The following is a 17,718-nucleotide window of genomic DNA, read 5'->3' as shown; positions in this document are numbered from 1 at the left end:
AGCACAGTGCTTGGCACATAGTAAGTGCTTCACAAACACCACTATTATTATCATTAGCACTTACTGTGTGCCAAATACAGTACTAGTCACTGAAATAGTTGTAACCAGGTCACTGTCCCACTTGGGGTCACGGTCTAAGTAAGAAGGAGAAGGTATATTTAATCTCCATTTCACAGATGAGGAAATTGAGGTACAAAGAAGTGAAGTGACTTGCCCAGGGTCACCCGGCAGGCAAGTGGTGGACCGGGGATGAGAACTCGGATTCTCTGACTCCCCAGGCTCTTTACAGGAGGCCACGCTCTTTCGCCACTGTGTGAGAATAATGATAATTGTGGCATATGTTAAGCACGTACTATGGGCCAGGAACTGTACTAAGCGCTGGGGTGGGCACAAGGTAATCGGGTTGGACACAGTCCCACGTGGGGCTCTCAGTCTCACTCCTCATTTTCCAGATGAGGTAACTGAAGCCTAGGGAAGGGAAGTGACTTGGCCAAGCAGACTTGTGGTGGAACGGGGATTAGAACTCAGGTCCTTCTGAGTCCCAGGCCCGGGCTCTATTCACTAGGCCATCCTGCTTCTGCTTTGTAACCCTACTCATCGAGAGAGGAGAGAGGGTACTGTGCGGTTGCCTGGCACTAGAATCCTTCCCTCTGTACTGATTTTCAGTCAGAAAAACCTGTTCTCCATTATTCCTGAGGAGACACCCATCTGTTCTTTCAGGAAAACTACACCTTTCTGATTTGCTCCCATCCCATTCCCCTATGTGTTCAGCATTCATTCAGTCGTATTTATCGAGCGCTCAATATGCGCAGCGCGCTGTGCTAAGCGCTTGGGAGAGTACACTCTGCCACTTGGCTGTGTGTCTTTGGGCGAGTCACTTCTCTGTGCCTCAGTTACCTCCTCTGTAAAATGCGGATGAAGACTGTGAGCCTCACGTGAGCCATCCCAATTACCTTGTATCTCCCCCATCGCTTAGAACAGTGCTTGGCCCAGAGTAAGCGCTTAACAAACACCATCATCATTATTATGATTATTCATTCATTCACTCATTCATTCAATCGTATTTATTGAGCGCTTACTGTGTGCAGAGCACTGTACTAAGCGCTTGGGAAGTACAAGTTGACTGTATCAGCGGGTCCTTCTATTTACCGTTAACCCAGGATAACCTACTGTGCTACAGTTTTGTCAACTGTTTAAAGTGAATCATCATAAATATCAGAGTGAACTTTACCGGCACTTCTGCTTAATTATATTTATTTCTGTGAGCGTACTGTGGTGATGGAAGGATCAGATTGACAGCAAAACAAAGGGGAGGAATAGTTCAAGGCTACTCTGAAGATTTCAACATAATGCCACGAGAGAGAGAAGCATAATCAAAAATGAGGATGTTAGGAGGGAGGCGACTGGATTATTATTACAATGCAATAATAAACAGACGCATTCCTTGCCCACAACGACCTTACAGTCTAGAGGGTGGGAGACAGACATCAATACAGATAAATAAATGACAGATACGGACATAAGTGCCGTGGGGCTGGGAGGGGGGAAGAATAAAGAGAGCAAATCAGGGCGATGCAAAGAAGGGAGTGGGAGAAGAGGAATCTGGGAAGGCCTCTTGGAAGAGATGGGCTTTCAATAAGGCTCTGAAGTTGGGAAGGGTAATTTTGTCTGTCGGATTTGAGGAGGAAGGGCGCGCCAGGCCAGACGTGGGCCAGGGGTCACCCAGGAGGGTTTACGAGTCCCCCGGGTCTGAGGGCCGGGATCCTAAAGCTGGGGTCCAGGGCCCGCATCCCCCCCGGGAGAGAGGAAGCACTCACGTCCGGCAGCGTCTCGATGAACGGGTGGATGTTGGCGGCCTGGGCGGCGCGCACGATCTCGTCCCGGGACACGGCCCTTTCGAGGTCCCCGTAGGCGATGTTCTCGGCGATGCTGCAGTCGAACAGCACCGGCTCCTGGGACACGATCCCGATCTGCCCGCGCAGCCACTGCACGTTCAGCTGCCTGGCATCCTGTCCGTCCAGCAGCTGGCCGCGGCCCGGGGCGGGCGAGGGAGATAACAGGGCACAAGAAGCAGGGATGAGAACGGGAAACAAAATGGCATAACCGGAGGAAAAACAGCCCACTTCCACCAAAGCCCACCCTGGCTCTCCTCCACACCTGTGGTATTTGTTAAGCCCTGACTATGTACCAGAGAAGCAGCGTGGCTCAGTGGAAAGGGCCCGGGCTTTGGAGTCAGAGGTCAGGGGTTCAAATCCCAGCTCCGCCAATTGTCAGCTGTGTGACTTTGGGCAAGTCACTTCACTTCTCTGGGCCTCAGTTACCTCATCTGGAAAATGGGGATTGACTGTGAGCCCGCCGTGGGACAGCCTGATCACTGTGTAGCCTCCCCAGCACTTAGAACAGTGCTTTGCACATAGTAAGCACTTACTAAATGCCATCATTATTATTATTATTATTACCAGGCACTGTTCTAAGCGCTGAGGTAGACACAAGCCAATTGGGTTGGACAAGGTCCCTATCCCACATGGGGCTCCATCTTATTCCCCATAATAATAATGACTGTATTTGTTAAGCGCTTACTATGTGCCGGGCACTGTACTAAGTGCTGAGGTAGACACAAGCCAATTGGGTTGGACACGGTCCCTGTCCCACATGGGGCTCCATCTTATTCCCCATAATAATAATGACGGTAATTTAAGTGCTTACTATGTGCCGGGCACTGTACTAAGCGCTGAGGTAGACACAAGCCATTTAGGTTGGACACGGTCCCTATCCCACATGGGGCTCACAGACTTAATTCCCGTAATAATAATGACGGCATTTGTTAAGCACTTACGGTGTGCCAGACACTGTACTAAGCGCTGGGGTAGACACAAGCAAATCGAGTCAGACACAGTTTCTGTCCCATGAGGGGCTCAGAGTTTCAATCCCCATTTTACAGATGAGGAAACTGAGGCCCAGAGAAGAGAAGCGATTGCCCGGGGTCACAGAGCAGACAAGTGGAGGAGCAGGGATTAGAGCCCAGGTTCTTCCGAGCTCCTCCAGAGTCCCACCTCTCCGGCGGGAAAAAAGAAATAGCTACTACCTCACGTGAGCTCCGCAAAACTTCCTCTTTTCTGGTCCGCAGTTGTCCCTGCGGCTACGAGTGTCTGTTTTTGTTGCATCGTTCTCTCCCAAGCGTTTAGTACAGTGCTCCGCAGACAGTAACCGCTCAATAAATACGCTTGACCGACTGAATACTAGTGTGACTCCTGGACTCTGAGTGGTGTGGGGTCGAAACCCTGTAACTCTATTGCCTTTAGGTTCTCATTTCTCTTTTATGTTGTACCCACATTTTATTTAGAGAAGCAACACGGCTCAGCAGAAGGAGCGTGGGCCTGTGAGCCGGAGGACCTGGGTTCAAATCCTGGCTCCATACCTGCAGTGTGACCTTGGACGAGTGACTTCACTTCTCTGTGCCTCAGTTCCCTCATCTGCAAAATGGAGATTAAATACCTGTTCTCCCTTAGAATGCGAACCCCATGTGGGACTTTATTATCCTGAATCTGCCCCAGCACTTAGTTCAGTGCTTGGCATAGAGTAAGCACTTAAATACCAAAGTTATTACTATTATTATGATCACTACTCCACTGCTCCTCTCTCCCCATTTAGTTATTCTTAAATTGGGAGTTCCTTGAGGTTAGGGACTGCATTTAATTTCCATATGTACGTTCTTTCCCGGGGTTTAGTCCAGCGCTCTGCACACTGGAAGCATTTAATCAATCAATCAATCAATCAATCAATCGTATTTATTGAGCGCTTACTGTGTGCAGAGCACTGCACTAAGCGCTTGGGAAGTCCAAGTTGGCAACATATAGAGACCATCCCTACCCAACAGTGGGCTCACAGTCTAGAAGGGGGAGACAGAGAACAAAGCATATTAACAAAATAAAATAAATAGAAGAGATATGTACAAGTAAAATAAACAATAATAATAATAATAAATAAAATAAAATAAATAAAATAAAATAAATAATAAATAAACTCTATCCAGTGCTTAGAACAGTGCTTTGCACATAGTAAGTGCTTCAATACCATCATTATTATTACTGATACGACCATTACCACCAAACAGAACTCGAAACGGAACAGACGGGAAGAGAAACGAGAACCGAACTGGAAGCAGAATAGGAAGGAATGGGAACAGACAAATAGGGACAACGCCGCACGGAATGTCGACAGGAAGGAAAGCAGGAGCGGAACCAGGTGAAATGGAACCGAGCGAGTGATGGAATCGAAACGGGAGCTCGACGGAGCAGAAACCAGATGGATCAAATTGGGGATCTCTGAACTGCAGGAATCCCAAGAATAGCAGCATGACCAGTGGATGGAACACGGGCTTGGGAGTCAGAAGGACCTGAGTTCCAGTTCCGGCTCCATCCTTGCCAGCTGGGTGACCTTAGGCAAGTCACTTCCCTTTTCTGGGCCTTATTTACCTCATCTGGGAAATGAGGATTAAGACTGTGAGCTTCACGTGGACAGGGACTCTGTCCAACCTGATTTGCTTGTATCCAATCCCAGAGCTCAGTACAGTGCCAGCGAGTGCTTAACAACAACAATAACAATAACAATAATAATAATAATAATAATAATAATAGGCATTTGTTGAGCGCTTACTATGTGCAAAGCACTGTTCTAAGCGCTGGGGAGGATACAGGGTGATCAGGTTGTCCCATGTGGGGCTCACAGTCTTAATCCCCATTTTACAGATGAGGTAACTGAGGCCCAGAGAAGTTAAGTGACTTGCCCAAGATCACACAGCAGACATGAGGTGGAGCGGAATTCGAACCCATGACCTCTGACTCCAAAGCCCGTGCTCTTTCCACTGAGCCACACTGCTTCAAATGACGTGGTTATTATTCTCTGTGCCTCAGTTGCCTCATCTGGAGAATGGGATTAAGACTGTGAGCTCCGTGTGGGTCATGGACGGTATCGAACCCGATTTTGTTTGTTAAATACCCCAGTGATTAGTAGAGTGCCCGGCACGTAGTAAGTGCTTAACAAAGGCCATTAAATAAATTAAAATCAAAAAGAACAATCCCCGGGTTGGAGCCTGATCTGGGGAGGAGAGGAAGGGCCTGGGAAGGTAGGGGAGACCCTGTTCCCTTGCAGCCAGCCCTCATGATGTCTCCGTGCCGGGCCCACGGGCCAAGGAGACCGTCTGGGAATGGAGCATCGCCCGGGGCAGGGTGGAATACCCACTGACTCGGATGGGACTGGAAACCCTTTCTCCAGCAGTGGGAAGTGGGGAGGTGACTCCTCCGACACGAATTTCTGGGATGCTTGGGGGATGTGTCTCCCTGAGCCAGAGGGGACGGACCTGTTGATCTCTCCAGAGCCCTTCCTCGCATCTTCCGTCAGGGCCCAGCGACGGATGCGGGCCGACTCCGCGTCCCGACCGATAGCCATCCGGGATGGCCAAACTCTCCCCTTGGGCCCTGCCCCTGGCCGGCGACGCGGGGCACCTACCAGACTTCCCGCCAGCGGGTCGTAGAAGCGCTCGAAGAGCTGGACCACGGTGCTCTTGCCGCAACCGCTGCTCCCCACCAGAGCCACGGTCTGCCCCTTGCCCACGTCGAGGCTCAGGCCCTGCAGCACCGGGACAGCCGGCCGGCTCGGGTAGTTGAAGACGACGTCTCGGAGCGACACGTTCCCGTCAAATTTCTCCTGGACGGCAGAGGGGATCGGAAAGCCGGTCCGGTTGCCCTCACTAACGGCCCCCCTCCCACCCGGCTCTGCCCTGAGGAGTGGGAAACCCCGTTACTCGAGATAACTGGGTGAATAATAATAATGATAGCATTTATTAAGCGCTTACTATGTGCAAAGCAATGTTCCAAGTGCTGTGGAGGTTACAAGGAGATCAGGCTGTTCCACAAGGGGCTCACAGTCTTAATCCCCATTTTACAGATGAGGGAACTGAGGCCCAGAGAAGACTTGCCCAAAGTCACACAGCTGACAAGTGGCAGAGCAGGGATTTGAACCCCTGACCCCTGACTCCAAAGCCCGGGCTCTTTCCACTAAGAGGGGACCGTCCGCAGGTGAGCCGCCTGGCCTCGTGGGAAGGACAGTGGACTACACTCTGCACACACTAAGTACTCAGTAAGTACTCCGGTCCCAGAATGGACCACAGAAGCCATCCCTGACTACAAAGTTTTCCCCATCCTGGAAGGCTCACTTCCATCCGAGCCCAGGTGGTTTCTTGGGACTCCAGTCCACAGAGAGAGGAAGGGGAAAGGGCGGGAAGAACGGGTGAAAGGGATGCTGGAAGAAAAGGCCCGGCGAAAGGTCCTCGGTTGGCAACCAGACAGAAACTGGTCTCTTCTAGACTGTAAGCTCATCATGGGTGGCGAGTGTGTATTGTTGTACTGTACTCTCCCAAGCGCTCAGTACAGCACCCTGCACGCCGTAAGGGCTCACTGAATACGACTGAATCGAATCAGAGCTCTTTTACCAGGAGCTTCTTAAGGTTATGCCTTTTGAGCTGCGACAAGTGACTCCCAACGCCAACCCCAGTGCTTCCTGAGCACGGCGTCTCCCCCATCACTGACCCTCCCGATGCCCCCCGGCCCCAAGACCCCCCAGCCCCACCCCGGCTTCAGCCCAGGAAGCACCTGGAGAACTCACTGGCTTCAGCCCGCGGTCGCTGCAGCTGTCTACCAGTGGCTTCCTCTCGAGCAGCAGGAACAGGTGGGCGGCGGACAGCTTGGCCCTGGCGTAGTCCGGGGCGAAGGAGCTGGCGTGTCCCAGGGCCGTGGCGCCCAACACCATGGCCGAGAACACTCTGGAACGGCAGGAGGCCCGTCCGGATGGCGATGGGACCCGGCCCCTCCATAGCGCTGCGGAAATGCCCTGGGCTGCCCCTACCCTGAACCCCAACTCTAGCCCACGTAGCCCCGCTGCAGACTTGGATGCCCCTTGGTGATCTGAACTGTTGCTGTACAGTCCCTGATACGTAGTAAGCGCTTAACAAATACTATTATTATTATTATTATCTCGACTGTCCAGCCCACACATCTCCGCTGCAGACCTGGATGCCCCTTGGTGATCTGAACTGTTGCTGTACAGTCCCTGCTACGTAGTAAACGCTTAACAAATACTATTATTATTATTATTATTATTATTATTATTATTATCTTGACTGTCTAGCCCACACATCTCCGCTGCAGACCTGGATGCCCCTTGGTGATCTGAACTGTTGCTGTACAGTCCCTGCTACGTAGTAAACGCTTAACAAATACTATTATTATTGTTATTATCTCAACTGTCTAGCCCACATATCTCCGCTGCAGACCTGGATGCCCCTTGGTGATCTGAACTGTTGCTGTAACAGTCCCTGATACGTAGTAAGCGCTTAACAAATACTATTATTATTATTATATTATTATTATTATTATCTTGACTGTCTAGCCCACACATCTCCGCTGCAGATCTGGATGCCCCTTGGTGATCTGAACTGTTGCTGTACAGTCCCTGCTACATAGTAAACGCTTAACAAATACCATTATTATTGTTATTATCTCAACTGTCTAGCCCACACATCTCCGCTGCAGACCTGGATGCCCCTTGGTGATCTGAACTGTTGCTGTAACAGTCCCTGATACGTAGTAAGCGCTTAACAAATACTATTATTATTATTATCATTATTATTATTATTATTATTATCTCGACTGTCTAGCCCACACATCTCCACTGCAGACTTGGATGCCCCTTGGTGATCTGAACTGTTGCTGTACAGTCCCTGCTACATAGTAAGCTCTTAACCAATACTATTATTATTATTATTATTATCTCGACTGTCTAGCTCACACATGTCCGCTTCAGACTTGGATGCCCCTTGGTGATCTGAACTGTTGCTGTAACAGTCCCTGCTACGTAGTAAGCGCTTAATAAATACTATTATTATTATTATTATTATCTCAACTGTCTAGCCCACACATCTCCGCTGCAGACTTGGATGCCCCTTGGTGATCTGAACTGTTGCTGTAACAGTCCCTGCTACGTAGTAAGGGCTTAATAAATACTATTATTATTATTATCTCAACTGTCTAGCCCACACATCTTTGCTGCAGACCTGGATGCCCCTTGGTGATCTGAACTGTTGCTGTAACAGTCCCTGCTACGTAGTAAGCGCTTAACAAATACTATTATTATTATTATTATCTCTACTGTCTAGCCCACACATCTCCGCTGCAGACTCGGATGCCCCTTGGTGATCTGAACTGTTGCTGTATAGTCCCTGCTACATAGTAAGCGCTTAACAAATACTATTATTATTATTATCTCGACTGTCAAATAGAACCACTGCTCATTTTAGAGTGGGTGTCTGTTGATAATAATAATAATCTTGGTATTTGTTAAGCACTTACTATGTGGAAAGCACTGTTCTAAGTGCTGGGGAGGATACGAGGTGATCAGGTTGTCCCACGGCGGGGGTCCACAGTCTTAATCCCCATTTCCCAGATGAGGGAACTGAGGCCCAGAGAAGTGAAGTGACGTGCCTAAAGTCCCACAGCTGACAACTGGCGGAGCCAGGATTTGAACCCATGACCTCTGACTCCCAACCCCGGGCTCTCTCCACTGAGCCACGCTGCTTCTTCATGTTGATGTCATCATGTTATTTTTTTCTGAGGGATGCAACATAGCCTAGCAGATAGAGCACAGGCCCGGGAGTCAGAGGATCTGGGTTCTAATCCCGGCTCCGCCACATGTCTGCTGCGTGACTTTGGGCAATGCTTTGTGCCTCAGTTAACTCATCTGTAAAGTGGTGAGTAAGACTGTGAACCCCACATGGGCCAGAACCGTGCCCAACCTGATTACCTTGTGTCTATCTCAGTGCTTAGAACAGTGCTTGGCACACAGTAAACGCTTAACAAATACCACAATTATTTTTTGATAATTTAGAGAAGCAGCGTGGCTCAATGGAAAAGGCACAGGCTTTGGAGTCAGAGGCCATGGGTTCAAATCCCAGCTCCGCCAACTGTCAGCTGTGTGACTTTGGGCAAGTCACTTCTCTGTGCCTCAGTTACCTCATCTGTAAAATGAGGATTAAGATTTGGAGCTTCCCGTGGGACAACCTGATCACCTTGTAACCTCCCCAGTGCTTAGAACAGTGTTTTGCACATAGTAAGCGCCTAATAAATGCCATTATTATTATTATTAGTAGTAGTAGTAGTATTTTGATTATCATTATTATGATTATTGTTATTATTTCCCTGCTCCTCCATAGGTTCTGGAGATTCCTTGGGCAATGGGCACTAGGGATCAGCTTTTACTTATTAATATCTGTCTCCCCTTCTAGACCGTAAGCTCACTGTGGGCAGGATATGTGCCTGTTTATTGTTACATTGTACTCTCCTAAGCGCTTAGTAGAGTGCTCTGAATATGGAAAGTGCTCAAGAAATAAGCAATAAACCTTAGAGAAGCAGTGTGGCTCAGTGGAAAGAGCCCGGGCTTTGGAGTCAGAGGTCATGGGTTCAAATCCCGGCTCCTCCAACTGTCAGCTGCGTGACTTTGGGCAAGTCACTTCACTTCTCTGGGCCTCAGTTCCCTCATCTGGAAAATGGGGATTAAGACAGTGAGCCCCACGTGGGACAATCTGATCACCTTGTTATCCCCCCAGCGCTTAGAACAGTGCTTTGCACATAGTAAGCGCTTAACAAATGCCATCATTATTATTAATAAACCTAAGTAAACCTAAGTAAAGCAAGGTTTAATGTTGGCTGGGTGTGCCAGCAGGAAGCTGGATGCTTATTTGGGCCTTTGTAAATACCAGAAAGAGTAATATTGCTAAATGTTGCCAGGGAAGAGTCAGGGCTTAGGAGTCAGGGGACCTGGGTTCGAATCCCAGCTCGGCCACTTGCCTGCCGTGTGGGCTTGGGTAGCTCATTTAACTTCTCCATGCCTCAGTTTCCTTATCCATAAAACGGGGATAAAATACCTCTACTCTCTCCTCCTCTATGAGCCCCATGTGGGACGGGGATTGTGTCCAACCTGGTTATCTTCTATCCACCCCCGCTTTTAGTACAGTGCCCACAGACAACACTATACAAATACCACTACTGCCATTAATATTATCATTATTATCCTCGTTATCATCAGTGGTATTTATTGGCTGCTTACTATGTGCAGAGAACGGTACAAAGTGCTTGAGAGAGTCCAAAATATAACAGAATCGGTAGACCTGTTCCCCACTAAAACCATTATCATTATGTGGTCGCCCAGAAAAGAGTCTTTTCAATAATTTTACTTTCTTTACTTCCCCCGGCCTCTCTCCTTCTGCTCTGACCCCTCTTAGTTCTTTCAGTCCTCCGTCCACAGGCCTCCCTTGTTCCTTCGGACCGAAAGCTCACTGTGAGCAGGGAATGTGTCGGTTTAATGTTGTAGTGTACTCTCCCAAGCCTTTAGTACAGTGCTCCGCACACAGTAAGCGCTTAATAAATCCGATCGACCATCCCCGAGGCCAGCCCTGTCCCCTACAATTGTTGTGTCACAATTCTCGACCCCGTCCCGCCGTGCCAGTCTCTGCCCTGTTGTCACGGGGTGGGTGGTCCCTTGCAGACCCCTGCAGGGCTACGGGGACGGGGCCCGGTGGGGAAGGAGGGGCTTGCCAGGGGGCTACGACCCCACCCTGGGCCCAGGACAGGGCTAATAGCAAAGCTAAGAGGGGGTGAGGTCTGGATCCCCTCAGCAAAGGGCTACAACCGGAGTCTCCGACAAGTTTGACAGGCCAGAAGGGAGCCAGGAAACCAGCTCAGACCAGGTTGGGATGGGCATGGGAGGCCCTGACGGACCGTTCTGGACTATGCTGCACTTTGCTGAGTTGGAATTTCTCTGTGCCTCAGTTCCCTCATCTGTAAAATGGGGATTAAGACTGTGAGCCCCCTGTGGGGCAACCTGATAATAATAATAATAATAATAATGATAGCATTTATTAAGTGCTTACTATGTGCAAAGCACTGCTCTAAGCACTGGGGAGGTTACAAGGTGATCAGGTGGTCCCACGGGGGGCTCACGGTCTTCATCCCCGTTTTACAGATGAGGGAACTGAGGCCCAGAGAAGTGAAGTGACTTGCCCAAAGTCACACAGCCGACAAGTGGCGGAGCCGGGATTTGAACCCACGACCGCTGACTCCAAAGCCCGGGCTCTTTCCACTGAGCCACGCTGCGCTTCTGATCACCTTGTAACCTCCCCAGCGCTTAGAACAGTGCTGTGCACATAGTAAGTGCTTAATAAATGCCATCGTTATTACTATTATTATTATATACAAGGAATGGAATAGTAGCCTAGCAACGCTCCCCTCTGAAGCCATGCCAGGCTAGGCTAGCAGGCTTTGTGCCCCAGGGAGCCAGGACCTGAGTTCTAATTCCGGCTCTGCCACTTGTTTGCCAGGTTACCCTGGGCGAATCACTTCACTTCTTTGGGCCTCAATTACCTCATCTGGAAAATGGAGATGAAGACTGTGAGCCCCACAGCTCTCAGTTTGTATTTACCCCAGCACAAACTGCAGTGTCTCGTTCTCTTCACTTTCTTTTTCAAATGGTATTTGTCGCTAGGCCCCCATCCCATTTGGTAGAGCCGGGATTATTATTACATTATGATTGATACTATTGATAATAATAACAATGGAACTTGTGAAGCGCTTTCATGGCACAGAGAAAAGAGCCCGGGCTTGGGAGTCAGAGGACGTGGGTTCTAATCCTGGCTCCGCCATTTGTCTGCTGTATGTCCCTGCGCAAGTCACTTGGCTTCTCTGTTCCCTCGTCTGTAAAATGGGGATTAAAAATTGCGAGACCCGCGGGGGACAAGCTAATTACCTTGTATCTACCCCAGTGCTTAAAACAGTGCTTGGCACATAGTAAGCACTTAACAAAAGCCATCATTATTAAGGACTGTTTTAAGCACTGGGATAGATACAAATTAATCAGGTTGGACACAGAACCTGTCCCACACGGGGCTCACGTTCTTAATCCCCATTTTACAGATGAGGTAACTGAGGCACAGTCCCTCAATCAGCCACTCCAGCAGGCAGGTAGTCGCCCCCGCCCACCCCATCCCCACCGAGCCCACAACTCACAGGATGACATCTCGAAAGCGCAGGTGTCCGTTCACCACCAAGTAGGCCCCGAGCCGGAAGCAACCGGCATAGGCGAAGTACATGAATGCTTGGGCGATGCTGAAAGTGATCCCGTAGACGTGAGCCTGGCGCACAGAGTTTCTGAAAGGAAGACAGAAGCGGTTGCTGGAAGAAGAAAGCGTCGTATTTTGCCCAAACTGGAAATGATCCACAGATCCATCGGCGCCCCGGCCCTGTCCTCGGGACCGCCTGTCCATCTCTGAGTTCCAGATGGACCGGAGGACCTGATTATCCTCCATCTACCCCAGCATTTAGGACAGTGCTTGGTGCAGAGGGAGCGTTTATCAAGTCAGTCAGTGCTTGGGAGAGGACAGTTAAACTGTAAACCGATACATTCCCTACCCACGACGAGCTTATAGTCTGGAGGGGGAGACAGACATTAAAATATATAAATTACAGACCTGTACGTAAGTGCTGTGGGGCCGGGTGGGGGGATGAATAAAGAGAGCAAGTCAGGGAGGGGGAGACGAGGAAAAGAAGGCCTCTTGGAGGAGATGGGCCTTCGGTAAGGCTCGGAAGGTGGGGAGAGTCCTTGTCTGGGGGATATGAGGAGGGAGGGAGTTTCAGGCCAGAGGCAGGATGTGGACGAGGGGTTGGCGGCGAGATAGACGAGATGGAGGGACAGTGAGAAGCTGGGCATTACCGGAGCAAAGTATGTGGGCTGAGTTGGAGTAGGAGAGTAGCCAGGTGAGGTTGGAGGGGGCGAGGTGGCTAAGGACTTTAAAGCCAGTAGTGAGGAGTTTTTGTTTGTTGCGGAGTGCCACTGTGAAAAAAAAGATAGGGGTGAGGAGAAGAGGCCTCCTCCTTCACGATGAGGAGGTTGGAAGTCGGCCCCTTGGTTGACCTAGGCTCACCTGAGATGTCACTTGTCGTCCAACAGACTGAAGATATGGTTCATTTGGGGCTATTTATTAAGCAGCTCAATTAGTCAGTCAGTGGCATTTATCGAGTGCTTACAGTGTGCAGAGCAGCGTATTAAGCACTTGGGAGATTACAACATAGCAGAGGTGTTAGACGTGTTCCCTGCCCACGAGGAGCTCGTGGTTTAGATGGAGAGAGAGAGACGTTAAAATAAAGTGCACATCAGTACTTAAATGCCGTGGGGCTGAGGGAGAGGTGAAAGTCAAATGTTTAAAAGGTACAGATCGAAATGCATTAGCGACTCAGAAGGGAGGAGTAGAGGAAAAGAGGGTTAGTGGGGGGAAGGCCTCTCAGAGGAGATGGGATTTCAATAAAGCTTCGAAGGTGGGGAAAGCGATAGCCTGTCGGATGTGAGGAGGGAGGGCGTTCCAGGTCAGAGGCGGGATGTGGGCGAGAGGTCGGCGGTGAGATAAATGAGATGGAGGGACAGTGAGAAGCTTAGCATTAGAGGAACAAAGTGTGTGGCCTGGGTTGTAGAAAGAAACCAGAGAGGTAAAGATTGGAGGAGGTGAGATGATTGAGTGATGAAAAGCCATTTCCAGAGAAGCCCGAGCCTCGACCACACGTAGGTTCGCATCTTCAAAGCTCAGCCTGACCAGAGTCCTCTGATGCCACCCACCAAAGGCCAGTGAGATTGGGATTCTGTGCCCCGGCTACGGGGACTTGACCCGTAGAAGCAGCGTGGCCAGTGGAAAGAACACAGACCCGGGGAGTCAGAGGGTCTGGGTTCTCATCCCCCATCCACCTCTTGTCTGCTGCGTGACCTTGGGCAAGTCACTTCACTTCTCTGGGCCTCAGTTCCCTCTTCGGCCAACTGGGGATTCGATACCTCTTCTTCCTCCTACTTAGACTGTGAGCCGCATGTGGGACATAGCGTAATAATATTGATGGTATTTGTTAAGCACTTACTATGTGCCCGGCACTTTTCTAAGCACTGGGGACAGCCTGGGCCTGGGAGTTAGAAGGTCCTGGGTTCTAATCCCAGCTCCACCACTTCGTCTGCTGTGTGACCTTAGGCAAGTCACTTCACTTCTCTGGGCCTCAGTTACCTCATCTGTAAAATGGGGATTAAGACTGGGAGCCCCATGTGGGACAGGGACTGTGTCCTATCTAATTACCTGGTCTTTACCCTAGCGCTTAGTATAGTGCCTGGCATGAAGTAAGCGCTTAGCAAATACCATACTTGTGAGAGTCGTTAGCCTCGTTCCCGGCCAATAGGTTTACAGTCTAGCAGGTTTTACTCTGGAGTCACAGCGCGGAGTTACAGGCCACAATCAGGACGTCCCCTCCGGCTCCTGTTCTAGGGGCTGTGGGTTGGGAGGCCCACCCCAGGAAGGATTCAAGCCCCGAGGAAGACTTGGAGACCCAAGCCTTCTTGGGGCCTTTCATCAGCAGCAGAGTTCCCGTGGCTTTTGTAAAAACAACAAGGCAATCCACATTCCCCTCGTAAAAGAGGATTGAGTCAAGTTCCTGTTAATTACCTGTAAGGGCCAAGTAAACTTTCGCCGTACATCGACTCAAATTTTCTTTCCTGGGTCAAGGACACGACCGTTCGAATGTTTCCTATGGCTTCAGCCGCGATCTAAACACAGCCCAGAGAAAGGCAATCAATACAAAGAGAACAAGCTGACAATATAACAGATACATTAGCTGCCCATAAAAAGACTCCTTCATTCAGTTGTATTTATTGAGTACTTACTGGGCACTGAGCATTGTACTAAGCGCTTGGCAGAGTACAAGGCAACAGAGTCGGTAGACACACTCCCTGCCCGCAAAGAGCTTAGAAGGGGATAAAAGTAAAGAAATTTTAGTTTTGAGGTGTTCACCTTTTGGGGGTAAGCTGGGTGAAACCCTCCTCGATTAGACCTGAGGTTGCTGGCACCATTTGTCGAGTCTGGATTTTTTACTTTATTTATTTTATTTGTACATATTTATTCTATTTTATTTTGTTAGCATGTTTTGTTTTGTTCTCTGTCTCCCCCTTCTAGACTGTGAGCCCACTGTTGGGTAGGGACCATCTCTATATGTTGCCAGCTTGTACTTCCCAAGCGCTTAGTACAGTGCTCTGCACACAGTAAGTGCTCAATAAATACGATTTTCATGAATGAATGAATGACAGTATTTGAAAACCACACAGACGTCTCCAACCGGGACTGTCCTGGCCAACTGGCCGAGCTAACTGGCCCCAACCACTAGCTGGTCGGATTTACCATAAATATTTGGCCCCCCAAGTCATGCTCAGTCTATAATCAATCAATCATATTTATTGAGCACTTACTGTGTGCAGAGCACTGTACTAAGCGCTTGGGAAGTACAAGTTGGCAACATATAGAGATGGTCCCTACCCAACAGTGGGCTCACAATCTAGAAGGGGCCCAATACACGTTGGGATTTGTCGTATGGCTGGCCCAGAGTGCTCCGGAACGGAACCCACCCTCCATCAATCAATCGGTGATATTTATTGAGCGATTCCTCTGTACGTAGCACTGTACTAAGTGCTTGGGTTCGAGACAGCTGAGTCCGTAGACAAAGATCCCTGTCCTCACAGTCAGCAGAAAGCCAGCAGGGGGTTGAGAAGCAGCATGGCCTAGTGGAAAGAGCATGGCCCTGAGAGTCAGAGGACCTGGGTTCTAATCCCGACTGAGAGCTCACCTCCTCCAGGAGGCCTTCCCAGACTGAGCCCCTTCCCTCCTCTCCCCCTCGTCCCCCTCTCCATCCCCCCCATCTTACCTCCTTCCCTTCCCCACAGCACCTGTATATATGTATATATGTTTGTACATATTTATTACTCTATTTATTTTACTTGTACATATCTATTCTATTTATTTTATTTTGTTAGTATGTTTGGTTTTGTTCTCTGTCTCCCCCTTTTAGACTGTGAGCCCACTGTTGGGCAGGGACTGTCTCTATATGTTGCCAATTTGTACTTCCCAAGCGCTTAGTACAGTGCTCTGCACACAGTAAGCGCTCAATAAATACGATTGATGATGATGATGATATTACTACTGCAAGTTTGGGAAACTACAACAGGAGCCCCATACATATTTCCTGCCTGAAGGAGTTCACACTCTAATGGGGAGACAGGCATAAAAATCTTTACTAGCGGTGGAGTCAGAATAAATAAACCAAGTGTCCAAGTGAATAATATAAAAAGTAAAAATCTTTACTAGCGGTGGAGTCAGAATAAATCAACCAAGTGTCCAAGTGAATAATATTAATAATAATTATGGTATTGAAGTGCTTACTATGTGCCAGGCACTAAGCGCTGGGGTGGATTCAAGCAAATCGGGCTGGACACAGTCCCTGTCCCACGAGGGGCTCACAGTTTCAATCCCCATTTTACAGATGAGGTGACTGAGGCATAGAGAAGTGAAGTGACTGGCCCACAAGCGGTGAAGCCGGGATGAGACCCCATGACCTTCTGACTCCGGGTCCATGCTTAATCTGCTGCGCCAAGCAGCTTCTCCTACACACACACAGGATGAATATAAATAATAATAATAATGATGGCATTTGTTAAGCGCTTACTATGTGCAAAGCACTGTTCTAAGCGCTGGGGAGGATACAAGGTGATCAGGTTGTCCCACTTGGGGCTCGCTGAATATGAAGAAAGACACCTGTGCTAAAGATGGTTGTTGTGTAGATATGTCTGTTGTTGAGATCTACATCTCTGCCCCTGCTCTCTCCCCCTCCCTCCAGGCTCGCATCTCCTCCTGCCTTCAGGACATCTCCATCTGGATGTCCGCCCGCCACCTAAAGCTCAACATGTCGAAGACTGAGCTCCTTGTCTTCCCTCCCAAACCTTGTCCTCTCCCTGACTTTCCCATCTCTGTTGACGGCACTACCATCCTTCCCGTCTCACAAGCCCGCAACCTTGGTGTCATCCTCGACTCCGCTCTCTCATTCACCCCTCACATCCAAGCCGTCACCAAAACCTGCCGGTCTCAGCTCCGCAACATTGCCAAGATCCGCCCTTTCCTCTCCATCCAAACCGCTACCCTGCTAATTCAAGCTCTCATCCTATCCCGTCTGGACTACTGCACTAGCCTTCTCTCTGATCTCCCATCCTCGTGTCTCTCTCCACTTCAATCCATACTTCATGCTGCTGCCCGGATTATCTTTGTCCAGAAGCGCTCTGGACATATCACTCCCCTCCTCAAAAACCTCCAATGGCTACCGATCAATCTGCGCATCAGGCAGAAACTCCTCACCCTGGGCTTCAAGGCTCTCCATCACCTCGCCCCCTCCTACCTCACCTCCCTTCTCTCCTTCTACTGCCCAGCCCGCACCCTCCGCTCCTCCACCACTAATCTCCTCACTGTACCTCGCTCTCGCCTGTCCCGTCATCGACCCCCGGCCCACGTCATCCCCCGGGCCTGGAATGCCCTCCCTCTGCCCATCCGCCAAGCTAGCTCTCTTCCTCCCTTCAAGGCCCTGCTGAGAGCTCACCTCCTCCAGGAGGCCTTCCCAGATTGAGCCCCTTCTTTCCTCTCCCCCTCGTCCCCCTCTCCATCCCCCCGCCTTACCGCCTTCCCCTCCCCACAGCACCTGTATATATGTATATATGGTTGTACATATTTATTACTCTGTTTATTTATTTATTTATTTATTTTACTTGTACATT

General features: G+C 49.6%; 1 protein-coding gene across 2 annotated transcripts in view; it reads right to left on the bottom strand.

Moving 5' to 3' along the window:
* LOC119936180 (phosphatidylcholine translocator ABCB4-like) overlaps positions 1-17,718 on the bottom strand; it is a 55,216-nt gene that overhangs the window by 1,000 nt on the left and 36,498 nt on the right. For both annotated transcript variants that reach the window (XM_038755642.1, XM_038755641.1), the window contains 5 exons: positions 14,576-14,676; positions 12,114-12,254; positions 6,664-6,820; positions 5,509-5,706; positions 1,818-2,024 (listed from right to left, as the gene is read on the bottom strand). In XM_038755642.1, the coding sequence (XP_038611570.1) occupies positions 1,818-2,024; positions 5,509-5,706; positions 6,664-6,820; positions 12,114-12,254; positions 14,576-14,676 (804 nt within the window). The remainder of the gene's footprint in view (positions 1-1,817; positions 2,025-5,508; positions 5,707-6,663; positions 6,821-12,113; positions 12,255-14,575; positions 14,677-17,718) is intronic.

This window comes from Tachyglossus aculeatus, chromosome 13 (genome assembly GCF_015852505.1).
Source record: "Tachyglossus aculeatus isolate mTacAcu1 chromosome 13, mTacAcu1.pri, whole genome shotgun sequence".
NCBI classification, from domain to species: Eukaryota; Metazoa; Chordata; class Mammalia; order Monotremata; family Tachyglossidae; genus Tachyglossus; species Tachyglossus aculeatus.
The sequence above is the reverse complement of the archived record's forward strand: the minus strand, read 5'-3'. Positions and strand labels throughout refer to the sequence as shown.